Below are 20,020 nucleotides of genomic sequence, written 5' to 3' on the forward strand. Positions count from 1 at the left end.
GCAATGGGTCAGGGTGGGTTGCTCTTCAGAGGGTCAGTGTGGACTTGTTGGGCCGAAGGGCCTGTTTCCACACTGTAAGTAATCTAATTTAATCTAAAAAGTGGTAGATGAGTTTAATTTGGGTAAATGTGAGGTGTTGCATTTTGGAAAGGCAAATCAGGGCATGACTTATACACTTAGTGATAAGGTTCTGGGGAATGTTGCTGGACAAAGAGACCTTGGAGTGCAAGTTCATAGTTCCTTGACAGTGGATTAGCAGGTAGATTGAATAGTGAAGAAGGCATTTGGAATGTTTTCCTTGATTAGTGAGAGAATTGAGTAAAGTAGTTGGGAGGTCATGTTGCAGCTGAACAGGACATTGGTTAGACCATTTTTGGAATATTGTGTGCAATTCTGGTTTCCCTCCTATTGGAAGGATGTGAGAACTGAAAGGGTTCAGAAAAGATTTACAGGGTGTTGCCAGGGTTGGACAGTTTAAACTATAGGGAGAGATTGTATAGGCTGGGACTGTTTTCCCTGGAGCGTTGGAGGCTGTAGGGTGACCTTATAGAGGTTTATAAAATCATGAGATCGTGGATAGGGTAAATAGACAAGGTCTTTTCCCTAGGATGGGGAAATCCAGAACTAGAGGGCATAGGTTTAGACTAGAGAGAAGATTTAAAAGGGACCGCAGAGGCTAGTGCATGTGTGGAATGAACTGTCAGAGGAACTGGTGGCAGCTGGTATAAGGACAACATTTAAAAGGCATTTGGATGGGTATGTGAATAGAAAGGGTTTTGAGGGATATGGGCTAAATGCTGACAAATGGGATTAATTTAGGCTATCTGGTTGGCATGGATGAAGTGGACCAAAGAGTCTGTTTCCATGCTGTACATCTCTCTGACTGTAAGGGTGACAATGTATGGAATGGGCTCATGCAGGACGGACGAAGCAAAGGTAGAGACCACAAAAACAAAGTGGATATAATGTAGGGACTGTATTTGTTTTGCCCACATCTGAGTGGCAAGTTGAGCACATGATTTAAACCTGTACCTTTATTGCAGGACCAATGGAGTGCCTTACTGCAGGTGCTGTGGCATTTTGGATGTAAATTTTCTTCTGAAGTCCTGTTTAACATCTTTTGTGGGTCAAAAGATAAAGTGGCACACTTTCAAGGAGAAGAGTCTTGTGTTCTGGCCAATATTTCTCCTTCAGTCATTCTAACAAAAAACAGATGAACTGGTCATAGGTTAATTGCTGTTTTGGGATACTGAGATGAGAAATTTATTAAGCAAGAGCATGTATGTGGAATGAGTTAGTATGTGGAACTCATTGCCACAGAAGGCTGTGGAGGCGCAGTCATTGAGTGTATTTAGGATAGGGATAGGTAGGTAAGGCCATCTGAGATTGCAGGGAGAAAGCAGTAGAATGGACTTGAGAAATATATCAGCCATGATCAAATGGTGGAGCAGATGTGATGGACCAAATGGCCTAATTCTGCTGCTCTGTCTATCGGGATCCTAGGATGCCCAGTTTAACTACTACATTTGCCCACAAACCAACAGATAAGCTTCAAACTCATATGAAGTTATGTGCTTAAATCATACACAATAGAACTAGCTTATTATCTTGTACAAACATGGCTTGCTGTGTGTTGGAATCTACAGATATCCAAATATTGCTGGTTTGGGTTTTTGAGCATCACCAGACTGTTAGAAAGTATGTGCATTAACTTGGAACAGGGTGTTTTGATTCTGGAGGAACCTTAACATGAGTAAATATTTTTGGCAGTGGTGTAGGGAAGTAAAGTACGATGTATTAAAAGCAGTGTCTATGTCTGCTATTTGGAGTGGGTGTGATGTGCATTATTGTTAATTGTACATTTAAATGTATGTAGGTGGTGGGTAATACAGGATCATAAGAATATAATACTTGTATTCTTATACAGGAAGATGAAAAATATTTTATTCAATTGCTCAATGAAACTCTTGAGACTGCCATTTTGAAACTTCCATTGTATCTAGAATCTGTAGGAGGGGTAGGCATGAAGAGTTCCAGACTTTCACAAGTCTGGAAAGGTTGGCCCCTGGTTATTAGCTTTCAAGTTAACTTAGTTCAATTTAACTTAGGGAGTCCCTTGTTCTGGACTTCCCCGCAGAGGGAAATAGTGTAGCTACTCCAATTAGTATATGAAGTACCTCAATCAGATCATGCTCCTCTCCGAACCTTGTAAATTTGAGCAAGTATTGGAAAAGTTATGCGACTTTAACCCTTTAAAATTCCTGAATAATTCTGATGCATCTGTGCTGCATTCTCCAATTGTTTTTTAACAAAAAAGAATTGCAGATGCTAAATATATGAAATAAAAGCTCAAATTGCTGGATATACTCAGCCAGACATCTGTGGAGAGAAAAGCAAAGTTAATATTTCAGATCAAATGTCTAAGAACTAGAGAGCCACACCCCAAACATAGTTATTTCCAATAGGGTCTGACTGCAGCAAATATAGAGGCATGTTAACAGAAAAAAGAACCTCTATTCTGAGATTTTGCTGTGTCTTGCATTAGGTTTGTCCTGAGATTGAAGTTCTGGCCAGACTAGAACTGCTCATTAATTCAGTACACCTTATGACAATAACTAGCTTGCATGTTTAGCTCTGACGTGGCTCAGGCAAAGGTTTGTAAAGACAGCTAGCATTATTGTTAAGGTAGAATATTGTAGTCACATTGTAATGTCCAGACATGCAGCATTCATCTTAGACTGCCAACACAATGACCAACTGAGCTTACTTTTTCTCTTTCCTGTTTTCAGAAAGATTGACACAGCAAACCCAGTGCAAACTTGTTACCATCATCAACTCCCTCATGTTTTAAGTGCATGCGTGGGGTTGTTCCAAGCAGGATCATTATGGTCTGTTCCAGGATTATATTGTAACTCTCATTCTGGTTGATTGCATTAGATTAACAAAGTCACTGGAACATTGCACTGTGATTAGATTAGATTACATTACAGTGTGGAAACAGGCCCTTCGGCCCAACAAGTCCACACCGAAGCGCAACCCACCCATACCCCTACATTTAACCCGATACCTAACACTACGGCCAATTTAGCATGGCCAATTCACCTGACCTGCACATCTTTGGACTGTGGGAGGAAACCGGCGCACCCAGAGGAAACCCACGCAGACACTGGGAGAACGTGCAAACTCCACACAGTCAGTCGCCTGAGGCGGGAATTGAACCCGGGTCTCTGGCGCTGTGAGGCAACAGTGCTAACGACTGTGCCACCGTGCCACCCACGGTTAGCTCTTAATGAGTAAATCATTTCATATCATTTCAGTGCAGTGCTACAGAATCAATTCCTTGTTCTTGAAGCACTGAGGGAAAGGTTAGAATGTGACTAGTGTTAGAATGTAACATTTTATGAAGTTTGAATTGGGGTAGGATGCAGTGAAACTGTGGTCTTGACTTGGACCCAAGTGCAGATACTACTCTGAGCCAACCTGAAAGTTTGGAAAGGTTTGGAAGATGAAATGGTTGGTGTGACTGCGTGGCTATGGATGTAGATGTTGACCGTAGGAAAGGTAGATGTTGGCTGCATGTAGCAGCACCCTAAACAGTTCTGCATGAGGTTTAAATGACTGAACAGCAAACAAATATGTCACGGTTCCTGGTTTGGGGTTTAATCAACTGGTAGTTAAGGAATAAGGGATCTGTAGTTAGGATCATTTCTTCCAAACCAGTGACTCCAAATATTGCAAGCAAGAGGAAACTGCACTAGATCCTGTGTTCAGAGAAATAAGTTAAAAGTACAAACATATGAACAAGAGTGGGCCACTCAGCCCTTCAAGTCTGCTCCACTATTCAATAAGATCATGACTAATCTGATCCACTCTACAATCTTGCGTATCTCTGATTAATCTTTTGTGCCCTTGGTAATAAGAATCTATCTACCTCCGCTTTAACAATACTATAAGATTCTGCATTACTGCCTTTTGGGGAAAGAAATTCCAAAGTCACTCAACCCTCTGAGAAATATTATTTCCTCATCTCTGTCTTAATTGGGCAAACCCTTATTTTTAAATATGCATCCAGTCATAGATTCTCCCAAAAGAGGAAGTACCCGTTCCACATCCAGTCAGTCAAAACCCCTCAGGATCTTGTGTTTCAATGACCTCATCTCTGACTCTTCGAACTCCAGAGGAAATTAGCCTAGCCTATCTAGCATAGTCTCTTAGGCAATCCACTTATTGCAGTTAATGGTCTAGTAAAACTTCTCTGTACTGCTTCCAGTGCATTAATGTTCTTCCATAAGTAGTGGTTGGTCTAATGATGATCAAGAAGCCGTTGTCAATTGTCAGAAAAACCATCTGACTCACTAATGTCCTTAAGGAAGGTAACTGCCATTCTTACCTGGTCTAGTCTACTCGTGACTCCACACTTGTTATAATGTGGCTGAAACTTAACTGCCTCTGGGGATGGGGAATAAATACTGATCTAACCAGAGAAGCTGACATCCCATGAGTAAATTATTTTAAAAGTTGGTACCGTAATATGCTGGTTTAGGGAATTATCCTAAAAATTCAATAAATTCCTCATCTAGACTACTTCTTTTCTAATTTTTCCAGTCTATACCTCACATTAATTGCTGTCTCCATTTGAGGTGTTTAAGCTCCGAGTCTTTCTTCCTTACCATAGTCCTGTCTTACTATATGTTTATCATTGGTGTCTGTACACAGCTCTCACAAGTGACCTCTTGCCTTTGTCATTCAGATCTCTACCCAGACTGCTGCCATGTTCTAGTTTTCTGAGCTACTCCACTTTTCGTAGCTTCCTGTCCTTCTAAATGCCACATACTCTTCCATATTCAGGTTACAAACTAGGCCACTCTGCTGCCACATCTCATTAGTAGCCATTAGATTGTACTTATTTATCTCAATTAGCACCTTTTAATTCATCCGTTTTGTTTCAAATAATACGTACATTTGAAAACATTTTAAAGTTTTACATTTTCTCCTTTTATTTATTTTGTAAATCTTATCTGCTGATATTTTTGACGTTATAACAGAAATAGGCCCAATGAATCTGTGCTGGTGTACATGCTCTACAGAAGTTTCCTCCTTTCCCACTTTATTACATTTGCAAACTATTTAATTTTGTATTCTGTTCGTTCTTATGGGCTTAACTAGATTTGTCTTCAATATATTAATGCTGTTCACCTAGACTACTTTCCATGGTAGCAAGTTCCACATTTTCACCACTCAATAGATTGAAACGATTCTTCCAAATTCCCTATGGGATTTATTAGTGACTATGTTGTACTTATGACCCCTAGTTTTGGTTTCTCCACATATTCTGTATGTCTGCCATATCAAATTTTTCATAACTTCAAAGATTTCTCTCCTGCCATTCCTTAACGTTTTCTTTTCTAGAAAAAGGAATCCCGGGCTTCACAATTGTCATTTCTCCGTTATGGATTCAAGAATAGATTAGTGAGCCAGGACTCCAGCTACAATGTGCAAGCAAGGTCACCCTTTTCACAGCTTCCCTGATTACTAATTTTGTGCTAAATTAGACTGTCTTTCATGTCCTGTGGACCGTAAAGGTCACGACTTCGAGGACACATCAATCTGTCGTCCCTCAAGGAGTGTAGTATCCACTTGTGGAAGTTGATGGTCTGGTTTAAGAAAGAAATTTCTGAAATATGGCAGCTTTTACTTTCAGCTATCTTTGTAGGTAACTGTCCAATGGATTATTAAAATTTCCAGACCTCTTATGTCATTTAAAGATGGTGCATAATGTGGAATTATGTACACCCCATCAAAGAAGGGACACATCTCTGCAAGGTCTGTTGATGATTGACCTTTGGAATTAAGGCTTTCTGACCAAACGGTGAATTGACATTTTTGAGATTACACCATAATTTCACATAGTGGTAAACTGCAATTTATATATGTATGTGCATGCATGCAAATCCATGAAATCAGAATTAAGATTTGACATTCAGAATAGCAAATCAGAGAAACATCACACTTGGGAAGTGTCTTTCTATTTGAAGGACAGTCACTAGTATTAGCATGTGTGGTGTGTAGTTGACGTGTTGCTGAAAACCTCCTAAAAGTAACCAGTGAGGAAACCTTGAAATGGAAATACTTTTCTCTTCTTGACTTTTCTCTTATGTTTAAAAAGTTTTTTTGTTATTTCCTTCTTCCTTCACAGCATGACCCTTGGATCCATGCAAGTCTGAGTCCTCGAAACAGCACTGGGAGCACGCTGGACAGTGATAGCTGGGAGTCTTCCCGCTCTTCTGACTCCCACGTTCTACACTATGGCAAAAAAATAAAATGCATGGTAGACAAAGAAGTGATGAAGCGGGGGAAGTCGGACAGCCTGTTGCTGGAGCGGCCAAATTTCACCAATACCTTGTTCGAGAGTCCAGAGAAAACAAAATCGGAGAAAGTGAAGAAGAAGAAGATTTCTTTGAAGAAATTGAGTCTTGACGGGGTGAGGAAGAAGAAGAGTTCTGAAAGTGTAAAGAGGATCAGTTTGGAAAATGGTACGAAGACCATGTCCCAGCCATCAGCTGAGATCACTAGACCAATAGAGGTCCGACAGATGATTGAAAAGGTGCCACAGAGTGAGACTGAGTCAGAGGAGGAGACTCTTAATAAATCTCACGAAACTAAAGAGATCAGCAAACAGACTTTGCTGCTGGAAGAGTTTGAAAGAGAGGCTGCAGATGCAGAAAGATCTTTGGTGATTGAGCAGTTCAAAGGACTGCAGGAAGATCAGGAAGAAAAGCACGAAGCAAGTGAAAAGAAGGAAGAACGGAAGGAAGGGGAAAATGAGAAGCAAGTGGAAAAGTGCAGCAAAGATCTGGAAGCAAGTGTAACAGATGAAATCACAGTGGGCTCAGGTAAGTTTATTAAGGAAATGTTAATGTGAATTTTCAAGAAATATAGTCAAGCTCCGGGCAGCTTCAGCATAAAACAATACAATCCTAGCAAAAAATCATAAAAAGAGAAGTCTTCCAACAGAGTTTTCTCTCGAGTTCAGATATCTAAAATATCAGTGATTCGAATGTCATTTTTAAATGAATTGAAAACCAATATGAGGAGATACTGAAGAAACGAGAGTTGCTTTCCTTGAATCTCAATCTCTCCGTAACCCCCTCTGCTTAAGTAGGTCAAAATCAATAAGTCATTTTGATACAGCAAATAAAGGAGACATTGTTTGTACTGACAGGAGCATCACTGACATGAAGGAAAATATTTAAGGTAAGGGGCAAAAGAAGCAGAGGTAAGATGAAAACTTCTTACTCTGAATGGCCTACGATGCATTTCAGTGAGTGATGCAGACATCTTGACATTGTATAAGTTCCCCCTGTTCTGTTTACTGGGGATTGTGCGGCAGCTCCTTTCCCTTTCTTTCATTTACTTTCACTTCAGGACTGTTAAAATGGTCAATGATTTTTTTTTTTGCCTCCTCTTAACACTCTGGCACAAGTCTCCATGTCTTTTCCCGACTCACTGAAATCGTGAGTAGCTCTGTGACTTATTCTTGTATTTGTGAATATCAATGAATGCTTCCTGCGTTTTGAAAAGGTGAAGCTAAATTCTCTCCTTGAACTATTGTGATCCAAGTCATAAATGTGTGCACACAGTGCTACGTGTGTGGGTACTATGTGGTTAATTTTTATGGGGGTTATGGTCAATTGCAAACAGATGCCTTACTAACCAGCAACCAATATCTATGCTACTGCATCTCCGTCTTGCACAGGGCCCCTCAATGCCTATTTTCTGCTCACTGCCCTCCACCACCGCACATGGCACTGTACAGTGAGGGTGGAGACAGGTGAGCGAAATGGAGCAAGTGAAGGGTCCGAAACAGTTAATGAAGCAGTCAGTAGGGCACTAGGGTATTGGGAGTGGGACAGTAAGCATGTCAGAAAACATATCACCATTCCTTTGGTGTCACTGGAAAAATCAGTCCTTTCTTATTGCTCAATACTCAACATAAAATAGCTTATTCTTTACTTGCTATCTCAGTATACTGTTCTGGAAAACCATCTGGCACGCTTTCAATGGATTCATCCATTACAGCATTTGAGCTAGTTCGGTTTACCTAAATCTGTATGTAGATTGAAGTCCTTCATGATTACTGTGTTCCCATTTTTTCTGATTTATACTCTATCCTACATGGTTACTATTGTTTGTGACCTATAAACAACTCAGCAATGTTTGCTGCCCTTGATATTTTGTAGCTCCACCCAAAACTGAATCTTCATCTTGATCTTTGATTTTTTTTGAATACAGTACTAATCTCATTCTTTGTTAATACCATATTTTCCTGTTTGTCAACCTTACCTGAATGTCAAATGTCAGTTCCCAAGCCTTAGTCACTCTGCAGCCGTGACTCCATAATGGCAAAATGCTAATTCATCAACCTTGTTGCAAATGTTGTGTTCTTTTTAAAATTATTTTTGCAGCCTGTAGCTTTGTCTGACTTTGTTTCCTGTTTCCCTCTGGTACTTTGCTCTCTTATGTTGGCTTTGGTGCAAGTTTGCCTTCAACTGGGTATTCTGACCAGATGTGACAAATCTTATAAAAACGTTTTTATAACAGGAGAGATGTTGTGGAGATATGGATATCATTGGTATTGAAGAATCCAACTGACACTTAGTACAACTAACCATTAAGTACAAACATTAAATTCTTCAGGCACATGGGTGGGTTAATGGTAAACTAATATTTAACAACAGAGGAGCATGCTTCAAAGGACCTGAGGTAAAATGAAATATGAGATTTTTATATCATCACCGGCATATGCTATAATAGTGATAATATGATGAACGTGTCTCTTAAAAATATACTGACCGTAAGATGTAATACTACTGACTTTGCTCTTTAATTTACCACATCTTCCCTCACATGATCCCTCGCCCCTTACTATTTAATTTATAGCCTTCTCAACTGCCCTAGCTACAAAGCTCATCAGAGTACTAATCCCAGCATGGTCATGAAAAGACTCTCCCAATCGCTAAACTCTGACTTACGCACCCCCCCCCCCGACCCCAGTCTGGTCGCTCTCTCTCTTCCTTAGTCAGGTGGTTGTTTTCCTTATTATCGTGCTGTCTTGCCTTGTGGCAAACAGAATATAGAATATTCCGCAACACATTCCTCCTTTGTCCAGAGCAGATGCTTTAAAGCCTAGTACTGGGCATGCAATACAGCTTTTTGAACTCTGTCTCTGCTGCACTAAGAGGTGTCTAATCACCATATCTACGAACTATGTTTTATTGACTCCCCCACTTTTACGTGGTTTCCTGCACTGTGGTGTCATGGTCACTTCACTCATTCATCTTGTGCATCACGTTCTTCCACACAGGCTGCATCAACCCTGTACCTGTTGGAAAATTGCAAGGGCTGAGGCTCCCCAAACATTGGGAGTGTTCTTCACTGACATACCTGTCTTTCACATCCTGAAATGTGAACCAAAGCAGGTGACTCTATCCCCTCTAAGGAAAAAAAATCTACGTAATTTGTTCACCCCTCTCTGTTGTAGTCTTGGCCTCTGACTCAATGATACTGAGTCAATGTTCCTCCAGCCATATACATGTAATGCAGATGTGTTTGCGTTGGATCATGCGTGTTCCTGAACACTCACATTCTATAGTCACCACACATTACTTGGTTTGCCGTATTTATAGCATTTAATAAGTCAATAACTTTCACTAATTAAATGTTAATGAATGTCCCTGGTCCTGCCTGTGCTTATATTCGTCAAAGTGAATGCCTAAAATTCACCGACTAGAGGGAACACCTCAACAGCAAATCTTTACTACTACTAGCAGTAAGCTCTACTACTGCTAATAAGACATAGCAATTTCTAAAGTTGCCTGCAATATGAAAGGAAGATGAATCCGATAAATATTTGCCAAATGGTCAATTACCAAATTTCCAAAGATGTCATACTCTGAATTTTCTAAGATCTTGGGTGTACCTGGGAGCCATTGATTGGATTGCAGTGGGTCAGTTCAGATTGGTTCTCTGTCCCCGACCAACCCACTCCAAGAAAGAATTATCTTGCTTTAAAAAGCACAAATTTCTCACCATCCATCACGTGTGCACTCTGGCAAGTGTGCAAGGATGGCCAATTGATAATGAAGAATGAGTTATTTGTTAACCACACTATTTTAGTTTCAAACTATTGAACCATTGCTCATCCTGTGTATTTTATTTCCTACCATTTGAAGGATGTCAGTGAGTTAGAATTGATCTTGAACAGTGGACTGGAATTGGAAATAACAAATAGCTCATTCCTTTTACACTCTGCCCAACTGGTTCTGATCCCTCATCCAAGTGCCCAGTTTTTTTTCTAATTCTGACAATTTATGCAGTGAATGTAATCAAGCTGGAGCCTTGGCATGCTCACTGGATCATAGTCAAAAGCAAAGGGCATTTTTTATTTAACTGACCCTGTCCCTCCAACCCAAAAAGAACACTTTGCCCCACTTTTTGATGAGTGATTAAACAAGTTGGATAAAATATCACATGAAACAAACAGAAAATACTGGAAAAGCTCAAGTCTGCCAAAATCTCTAGGGATAGTGTCAGATTTAATGTTTTGAGTCTAATATGTCTTCAGAATTTCTCTTTCTGCCGATGCTGCCAGACGTACTGAGTTTCTCCAAAATTTTGTGTTTCAGATTTCCAGCATTGGTTGTATTTCTGTTTCATTTGGTAGATCTCGTTACGCTATTTTTCAGACAAATACACTGAATCGGTGCGGATTTCACCAATGTCCCCCATCCCCCGCAACCCCAGATCCAACCTTCCAACTCTGCATCACCCTCTAGAACTGACCTACCTGTCCATCTTTCTTCCCACCTATCCACTCCATCCTCCTCACCGACCTATCACCATCACCCCCCCCCCCCCCAACCTTCATCTATCTATTGCATTCCCAGGTACCTTCCTCATACCCATCCCATTTATCTCTCAGCCCCCTTGCCCCCCTCCCCCCAATTCCTGATTAAGAACTTATGCTCGAAACGTTGACTCTTCTGCTCCTCTGATGCTGCCTGACCAGCTGTGCTTTTCCAGCACCACACTCTTCGAAGCAGAGAGTTATTCCCATTGTGTCAAACAATAGTTATCTCTAGCTCAACATGTTTCCCTTCTAAAAAAAAATTGGTCAATATTATATTGCAATTTTTGGGAACATGCAAATTAGCTGTACACAAGTGAGGGCCTGGTGTTGTTGTTCTTGGATATGTGATTGAAGAATGCAAACATGCTTTACTCCCCAAAATAAGTGTCTGTTCATTACTAACACTTGGTCCCAATGTGGTCGATGGTGAGCTCAGTGCTTGTGGAACAAGAATTCCTCCATTTTGAGACAGATTGAAAACATTTGTTGGGAAAGGGTAATCGGGAATGTAGGATCAAATTATAAGGATGGAACTAAGTTGAGATCTGATTTGAATAGAAGAAGGGCTGAATGGGTATTTCCTTTTCTGTAAAGTTTGGAAATTTTCTTCGTTTGAAGCAAGTGTCCTTCAGAGTGAGATGACTAATTTTATGTCTCATTTACCTTGCAGGTCCTCCTCCTAACACAGACACAGTCACCACAGAAAACCTCAAGATTGAAGGTAAACTTACTAATGGACCTTCTGATAATGAGACTATCTAGACCATATTTCTTTCTCTCTTACCAATACTACAATGTTTTTCAGTTCTATTCCATCATTCTTTCTAAGCTTTCAATGCTCTTCTCATTCATTCTTCACACTGTATCCTACCCCTTAAGTTTTTGTTTTTGGTTTCTTGTGAGAGTTTGAACTCTTCCCCTTCAGCTTTAAAGAACCCAAATAGTATGTTGAATAACTTCATCCCTTCTCTTTACCTGTACTCTATTTGAACCTTGACATTGTAGTGTGACTCTTCCCTTGGCTTTGTCATCTTCTTTGGAGAACTTGCACTGCATACTCCAATGGTTTCCATTACTGGAGGAATCCTGTATGCCTGAGGCCATTTGTCACTTCTCTTACCCCCCCAACATCACCCAAACCCCTAGCCTGTAGCCACTGACCTATATGGGCTTCTGATGCATATACAATTTTAAACTTCTGACCTTTATTTATACGTAAAACATTTGGTGTCTCTAACGCCATGCTTCCTTATCTCAGCAAGCTCCTCCAGTGATACCACCCCCTGATGCATCTCCGTGCTTTTCTAGATTTTCATATTTGCCGATCCTCAAAACCATCACTGCACTATTATCGGCTATGCCTTCAGTTGCTTGGGCCCTGATATCTTAAGGTATTGCTAGAGGCAAGGAATTAATAGATAGAAAGTTGTGCAAAACTTGATCAGAGCATTCTAGGAATATGAGATACAGTTCTGGTTATTTTATATTAAGAATATAGGATCACTGAAAATATGCAAAGAAGACTTGCATGAAAACACCAGAATGCACCAATATTTTCTCAATGCGATAAATGCCATCCTTGTTAATGAAACTCACATAAGAAATAAGAAATAAAATCTACCTTTTCTCCAGATTTATGAACCTACAAAGTATTTAAAGGGTAGATGCAGGTAAGATATTATCACCTTGAGGATTTTAGAACTAGCTGGTACTAAATTAAAATTAAAAATTAGGAGGATGCCATATAGGTCCATGATGAAAATAAATTTTACTTGGAGATGGATGTTGGTAACCCTTTATGCCACAGATAAATAAAAAATTATGGGGATAATATGGGTAAAAAACTGAAGTATTCGATCAGCTATGTTTGTATTAAATAGTGGGGCAGATTTTACGGGCATAATGGCTTACTCTTGTTCATATTTTCCTCACTGCTTTTAATGATGTGAATTTATACTGATTGGTTCCTTTGCTTCTGTGTTCCTACTTTCTATGTTATGTGTGACCTCACTTTTGTTGCAAACATAGTAACTCTCACCTTAGCTAGATTGAAATTCAGCTACCAATTTGAAAATTACTGCAGGTAATTTTCTGCAGTCCTTGGTATTGAATATTGTCATCGTCCGATCTGATGATAATTCTGGTTGAGTATTGAGTATCTGATATGTTGACCATTTGGCTTCTTTCAGATGATGACTCATGGGACCTGATTACCTGCTTCTGTATGAAGCCTTTTGCTGGTAGGCCAATGATTGAATGCAACGAGTGTGGGACCTGGATTCATCTCTCTTGTGCTAAGATCAGGAAATCGAATGTTCCTGAGGTTTTCATCTGCCAGAAGTGTAAGGACTCAAAGCAGGACATTAGGAGGTCCAATCGAGCTCGAACCGGGCCCAAGAAACGCTTCAGCGAATGACTAATCAGAGATCTGATGGTTCTGACAAGTCATAGAGACAATCATGCACAATGGGAAAAAGGAAAAGGTGTATTGAGAACTTTGTGGGACCAACTCTGCCCTGTCTGGTCAGGCATTGATCATTTGCCATCTTGAAAAAACCTCAAAGGTGCAGGAATCACCGTATGTTGAATGTGTATATAATCCAAGTCCTGGAGTGCTCGGCCTCTTCTCAGTCATCCGATCTCTCTGCAATTTTTCTTTACGCAGTAATCCCATTGAAGTCTGCAACCTAGAGACTGGACCAAAACAGTTCCCTATTTTGCACTCTCCTATTTAAAGTAGATCTGTGATTATGAAGCAGGACTTCTAAGTCAAGAGATGCCAGGAAATACCATGGATTATCTGTTACTATTAGTGTTGACTATGCCCATTGTCATTGGAACAAGGAGCAATGTGAATTTTTGGTACTTTGCAGAGGACTTCCAGTTGAATGAGGTTGTGTACTTGTGCTGGGGAGGAGCAGGGTTGGAGGACTAAGACATGGCCTCTCTGTCATACAAAATCAAATTGCATTGCTATGTCAAGCATAAACATAGTAGAGGGGCCTCTTCTCAACTTTGGTTAAAGCACCTTAATGAGAAATTAAGGTGATCGCATGAGTAGGCTGAGGCCTTGAGTTTGAGAAGTCGCTATGCAAAATTCTAGGTGTTGGGTTCCATTAATATCTCCTGCCAACTTTTTAGAAAAGTGTTATTCAACAGAACAGTTTGTTCTTATGCTGTTTCATATTCAAAAAAAGTGCAATTATGATTGGATATTTGTTTCCCATTAACAAAGGTTAATTTCTGTTAGTTAATCAGGAATTGATTCTGATACCTTTGTTTTCTAGGCAGATGTTTGTGGAGGCTTCCATCTCAAGGTTCCTCTTCTCACCCCCCCCCCCCCCCCAAATTCCCAATCATCAAAAAAAAGGGAGCAGTATTGAGCCATGCTGGCATATTTGATTCTTAGCATCACTAGTTTAGTGGCAGGAGGAGTCAGCCAGGGTACCCAACTCTTTTAAAACAAAAAAAAATTCCCATTGTGGATGGCAGACGAAAGTTGTATGTCAGTCCCTCTGCAGTGGTAAGTCTGTTCCTGCTTGGGATGTAGATTCTTATTTTGCCACTGGTGTGGACTATCTAAGAATCTAACTTGCAGTCAGGCATGAGTTAGTGTCTGGATCAGTGGTCCCAGCCCACAACATTTGTTGAGCTCTTGATAATGTGATGAGACACAGACCTTGGAGTTCACACCACAAACCTTGATCAGCATAGTTCAGTTATAAGCTGCCTTAATAACAAACACGTAAAGCAATCTCCATCTTTCTTCACACCTCTAACAGTGAACTAATACGAAATATCCAAGGCCACGTGAACACCATTAACATCCACACCAGGTAGAGATTCCATCTTTCCAAACTTCAGTCATTGCTGTACAAAGCACTTTAAGCTGCATAACACAGTACAGTTGGATACGGGTCCCTCTCTGGATTGGCAAATTTTAAAAACTGTTAATGCAGCTCTGTCTCTTTTGGGTACTAACTGTTTACGCTGGAGACTTTCTTTCATGCATAAGTGTTAAGGGCATTTTATTGTAGACCAAAATCATTCCTCTTAAAAACATGCAATGCTCAACACCTGAGGGACCAACATTGACCAGCTGTTGAGATTGACTACTGGATACTGACCCTTTACTCATCCAGTGTGCTGAATTTTGGAAGGGTTTTCTGTAGTGTGCAGACTTCAGTGAGCAGGGAAGTTTTACCCTTGGAAACTGATTGTTTTAGCGTGACTGCTGGAATTCTATCCTTGTCATATTTTGATTTAAGATGTCTTTGTTTTTGGGTATCGGGTTATCTGCAAAGCTCTGTTGCACAAATTACAGAGTTGGAACTTTGGAATTTTGCCTACTGATGAATCCCATAAAACTAAATGATTTAGTTGGAATTATTCTGGTTTTAGTGTAGCCAGGAGAGAATAGATGAGAAAGTTTCAGATATTTCTGGGTAAAAATCAGGGATGTGGAATTAGTTTGACCTAACAGATTTTTTTAATGAAGTTTTCTGTTTTTAGAAACTTTTTTTTCTTTTAAAAGGGATGGTCAGAGTGAAGGGATTTTCCTAAGGTGAGTTGATAGCACTCAATCCAATGAGACTCTTAACCTGTGCTGAGGTGGTTAATTTCTTATTCTCATTAGGTAATGGGTGCAGAATTGATTTCTGGTGCCCCGAGTTAACACTGGCCCCTGCCCCAACACCACCACCCTCCCACAACCATCCCAGTAGCCCCTTCCCTCGAGGCTGCACTTGTGCCATTTTTTGACCATGAAGGGGAGGAGTGGAAGTGTAATGAGATGGGTGGGGTAGAACAGGAGGAGTCCAGGTGGAAAACTGAACAGCACAGATGGAGTAGCTAGAAGCTGGGATTTGGATGTAGTCACTATCCCTTTATTACAGACATGGATGTTTTTTAAACTATAAAAAGATTACACCCAGGTCATGATATTTGGCCCAGTGCCAAAATTTGCCATATATTCTGTTTGTAAATACACCAGAAATTAATCTGTAAATAATCCTGGTTAAGAAGCAATGGAAGATAGGATGGGATGCTGGCATTGAGGTTACTTGGGATATGGTGTAAATTGCACTAAACCTTTCACCATGAGAATCAACAGAGGGGGTCAGCCCTCAAACTTGTGTTATTTTGTACAAATGTAAGATAATCGAAACCTGCATTTATAAAGTGCAGGCTATGTTTAAGATGTACCTGCTCATTCCTTAAGACCAGTTTTTTGTGGGAATGATTTGTATTTTCTGTAAGTATCACTTTTTGAATTGTTTTGATGCAGTTGGTAAGGGAATAGGAGAGCAGGGAATAACTTTAAAATATCCCTCTGCCTCCTTTCAGTGCAGGCATCACAGCTGAGTCTCCAGCATGGGCATTAACCTGATGCTCTTATAATTGTTGGGCAACAATTTACCACTGCATCACCACATTGACTGGTTTTATGCTCCTGGCAGGTAAAATAAAATCTACGTTGAATATACATCTTGGAAACTGGGTGTTAATATTTAGTCCCTGGGAGTGATTTACGATATTAGATTTGGACAGGCATAGCCAGAACCTACTATCCATCTTGCCATGCAATTGTTGGGTTTATCACAAACAAATTTTCACTTGTGCAGTGGAGCTGAGAATATGATGTATTTGAACTGCTACATGTATTCTTACGATGGAAACAAAGAAACTGTTCCTGGTTGGAGAATCTAAGGAGGCGTTATCTTGGCAAGAGTGCTAGGCTGTTTAATGGCATAGTGAGGAAGCACTTTGAGGTAAGGACAGTGGGAGTCTGGAACTTTCCCTCACAATCTTACTGGGGTCAAGACTCTGGTTGATAGCAGATCATTTGTTGGGTATGTATATCGAGGGTTAAAGTGGATTCCTTTAGAGATACCGATCAGCCGTGACCTAATTGAGTGGCGGAACAGGTTCTGGGGCTGAATGGCTTCCTGTTCTGGTGGACCACACAAGGCTCTGTTACCTCTCCCTCCTGCCATCAGGACAAATCAAGTTTGGAAATTTGGGAATCATGAATCTATTTTATCCCAAGTCCATGAATACAGGTATCCGGCAACTTTCAAATCCCTCGTGCTTGAAACAGCTCACCTGAGTATAACTGATGGGTCAAATATTGGATTCTTCTGCTTTTTATTGATCAGTGTTTTGTCAGTTGACAAAACTTGCAACATCCTCCATTTTATTATGTTAAATTCAAATTTCCTGATTTGATTTCACCTATTTTATATCTGACCTAGTCTCCTTAGGAACTGTTTCTAATGGCTTGACTGTCACCCTAAAATTATGCTTCCTGGTTCTGGATTTTCCCACTGGATGGAATGGTTTCTCTGTGTCTACCTTTTTTGAGTTGTTTATTACTTTAAACATGTCAATTCAACTAACACAGCCTTCTAAATGTGAAAATGTACAAAAATGTAAGAAATCTAAGGAGGATGCCATTCGTCTCCTAAAGCGGGTCTTTCTAATGTAAAGTTTGCTGCAGTTGCCAGTAAGGTTTTTGGGATATTGCAGCTGCCACTTGATCTCTGGCCAAGATATAGCAGCTGTCTTCTCTTGGTTCTCACTGAGGGGTCCACACCCACTTTCAAACATCAAAAATAAGGTCATGGAGGGACATAGTTTGGGAAATGCTGTTGATCTGGATGAAGTCTTGTTTCCTACTCAATTCTCTTATCCCTTAATTCCCTTTATGTCTGAAAAACCTATTGGTCTCTATCTTGAACATATGCATCGGCTATACATCCACGTTGTGAAGGCCAAGGATTTTCAATGTTCTGGAACAAGAGCTTTGAAGCCAATTGATTAGTTTTTAATTGTAATTACTTTGAAATGTACAGTTGTACAGCACAAAAGGCCATTCAATCCATCATGCCTGTGCTAGCCACTAAGGAACTGTCCAATCCACACCCTTTCAGCTCCTATAACCCACCAGTTACAACACCACGTATGTATCCAATAGTCGTATTTTAAAATGTAATGAGAGTTTTCACCACTACTACCTTCTCGGAGTGAGGTTCAGAAATCCTCCATCCTCTAGTGAAAACACTTCCTCTCAATTCCTCGTTCTTTCCTCTGCCAATTACGTTGGAATCATGCCCCCTGTTTATTGATCTTTCTACTGAGAGAAATGAATCCTTTCTATCCACTCTACACCACTCATTTTATACATTGCAAATTAGTCTTCAATCAGCTTCCTCTATTCCAAAGACAACCCCAACCTAGCCGATCTTGCCTTATTGCATTCCAGGCAACTTGTTTAAATGCAGGCATTTGGCAGTTTTTCTAAACATCTGAGCTGACTGTGTTTTGGTAATACAATAATCCAAGGCACTAAACACAAGGAAATAGAATAATGATTCTTTGAAGTGTTGTCATCCTGTCAATTAGCAGTAGCAGTGCAGGAAGGACAGTGACTTCATGTTGGTTTCCATTTTGAAAAAAAATTCATGCGTCAGATTTGGCCAATAGATGGCTCTCTCTCCCCAGTCAGCAAATAGGAGCTTCATTGACACACTCTGGGGCCTTTAAGTATGAGATCCAGGCTGCTGCACCCAGGGGATATTAAACCAGGGCTGCATTTTCTGCCTAGATGTAAAGGATCTTTCAATCGCTATCTGATGTCTTAGTCAGTATTTATCTCTTGATTAATTGTTAAACTGATTATCTGGTTGTTTATGACATTGCTGTTTGAGACGTAATATGTGCTGCTACATTTCTTAAGTTACATCAATACCAGTTTACCAGTTCTTCATTAGCTGTAAAGCACTTTAGAAGATTGTAATGTTAGGTGTTGTATAAATTAGAGTTTTTTTCCTCATAGGCATGCGATTATTGGTGCAAGTCCTTCCTTAAGCTTTTTTATTACTTTTGTTACCAATCATGTAATTACTTGAAAACACAAAGAAACTGCTGGAAAAACTTGTCGGGTCTGGCAGCATCTGTGGAGAGAGAAAGAGAGTTAACAATGAGTCCTGTTAATGAAGTGAAGAAGGGTGACGACTCAAAGTTAACTCTGTCACTCTCTCCACTGGTGCCAGATCTGCTGAGTTTCTGCACCAATTTGTTTTAGTGTGTTTCAGATTTCCAGCAACGCAGTTTGTTTTATTAATATGCAATTACTTAGGCTCACCGTATTAAGGTAGATTTGAGACTGGTTCAGCTTCTCAGTTCCTGCCTGAAAGAAATTGTAGATTTCTCCCTAGCAATGCTCTGGAAATGAGCCCCAGAAGCTTCCATTTGCTCAGTCCTGACTTTGTCACCTCTAGACTGTGCTATTCCATATTCTACCTTCCCTATTCAAGCCTTTACTTGTGTGACTGACAGCCAATGTTAGCAGTGGTTTTAGTGTAAAATTCTTCAGCTGATTATTTTTGGCGAGGCACCTGTTTTGTCATGTGTTATGGAGGACTGCTTTCTGCAAGCCTCAGTGAACATTCTAGTGCTATCTTAGCAATGGTGCCCCTCTCATCTGACATTTGTCGGAGTCTATCATTACACTATATCTTGGAGGTCTCCCACTGCCTGGATACCCTGGGACAGATCAGAATGTCTGTCACCAGTGCCGTCTTGAAACAATACCATTGTACTCCTGGATTGTAATTCTGCTATTGTCTCCGAATGCTCCTTGATATTTGCTGCTAAGCATGGCAGAGTACAGAAATTTAGCATTCCACTTTGTGGAAAGGTTTCTGAAGGCCCTCGTGGATGGGGCAGTGCAGTTGAGGGATGTCCTGCTACCACGGTTGCCAACTGGTTCAGTTCAGTCTCAGCCAACTAGAGAACAAACAGCAGTGCAGGAAAATGGGTAAGGGTAAGTGCCTCTCCTCTGCTACCTTATACTCACTCTACCTTTACAACTTCACACACCTCCCACCACCTTTACCATCTAGTGAATTATAGTGCAAACTGGAGGAACAACATCTCATCATTAAACTAGACACTTTACAGCCTTCTGGACTTAGTATTGAGTTTGGTGCCTTCAACTTGTAAACACGTCTTCCCCACCACCCCCTCCATCACACCTAATTATCCTTTCAAGTCTGGCAGGAGACTCTCCATTTTTCTGCTGTTCTCACGTTCCAATCACTTAAGCTA

The 20,020-nt window shown here is 40.4% G+C and overlaps 1 protein-coding gene across 1 annotated transcript in view; it reads left to right on the forward strand.

Annotated features, from left to right (window-relative positions):
- LOC122556105 (PHD finger protein 13-like) overlaps positions 1–16,394 on the forward strand; it is a 28,530-nt gene extending 12,136 nt beyond the window's left edge. Inside the window, exons 4-6 of the mRNA XM_043702563.1 lie at positions 6,197–6,893; positions 11,580–11,630; positions 13,099–16,394. Of these exons, the coding sequence (XP_043558498.1) occupies positions 6,197–6,893; positions 11,580–11,630; positions 13,099–13,325 (975 nt within the window). The 3' untranslated portion in view covers positions 13,326–16,394. The remainder of the gene's footprint in view (positions 1–6,196; positions 6,894–11,579; positions 11,631–13,098) is intronic.
- Positions 16,395–20,020: the final 3,626 nt, after the last annotated feature.

Source organism: Chiloscyllium plagiosum, chromosome 13, assembly GCF_004010195.1.
Source record: "Chiloscyllium plagiosum isolate BGI_BamShark_2017 chromosome 13, ASM401019v2, whole genome shotgun sequence".
In the NCBI taxonomy this organism is placed as follows: Eukaryota; Metazoa; Chordata; class Chondrichthyes; order Orectolobiformes; family Hemiscylliidae; genus Chiloscyllium; species Chiloscyllium plagiosum.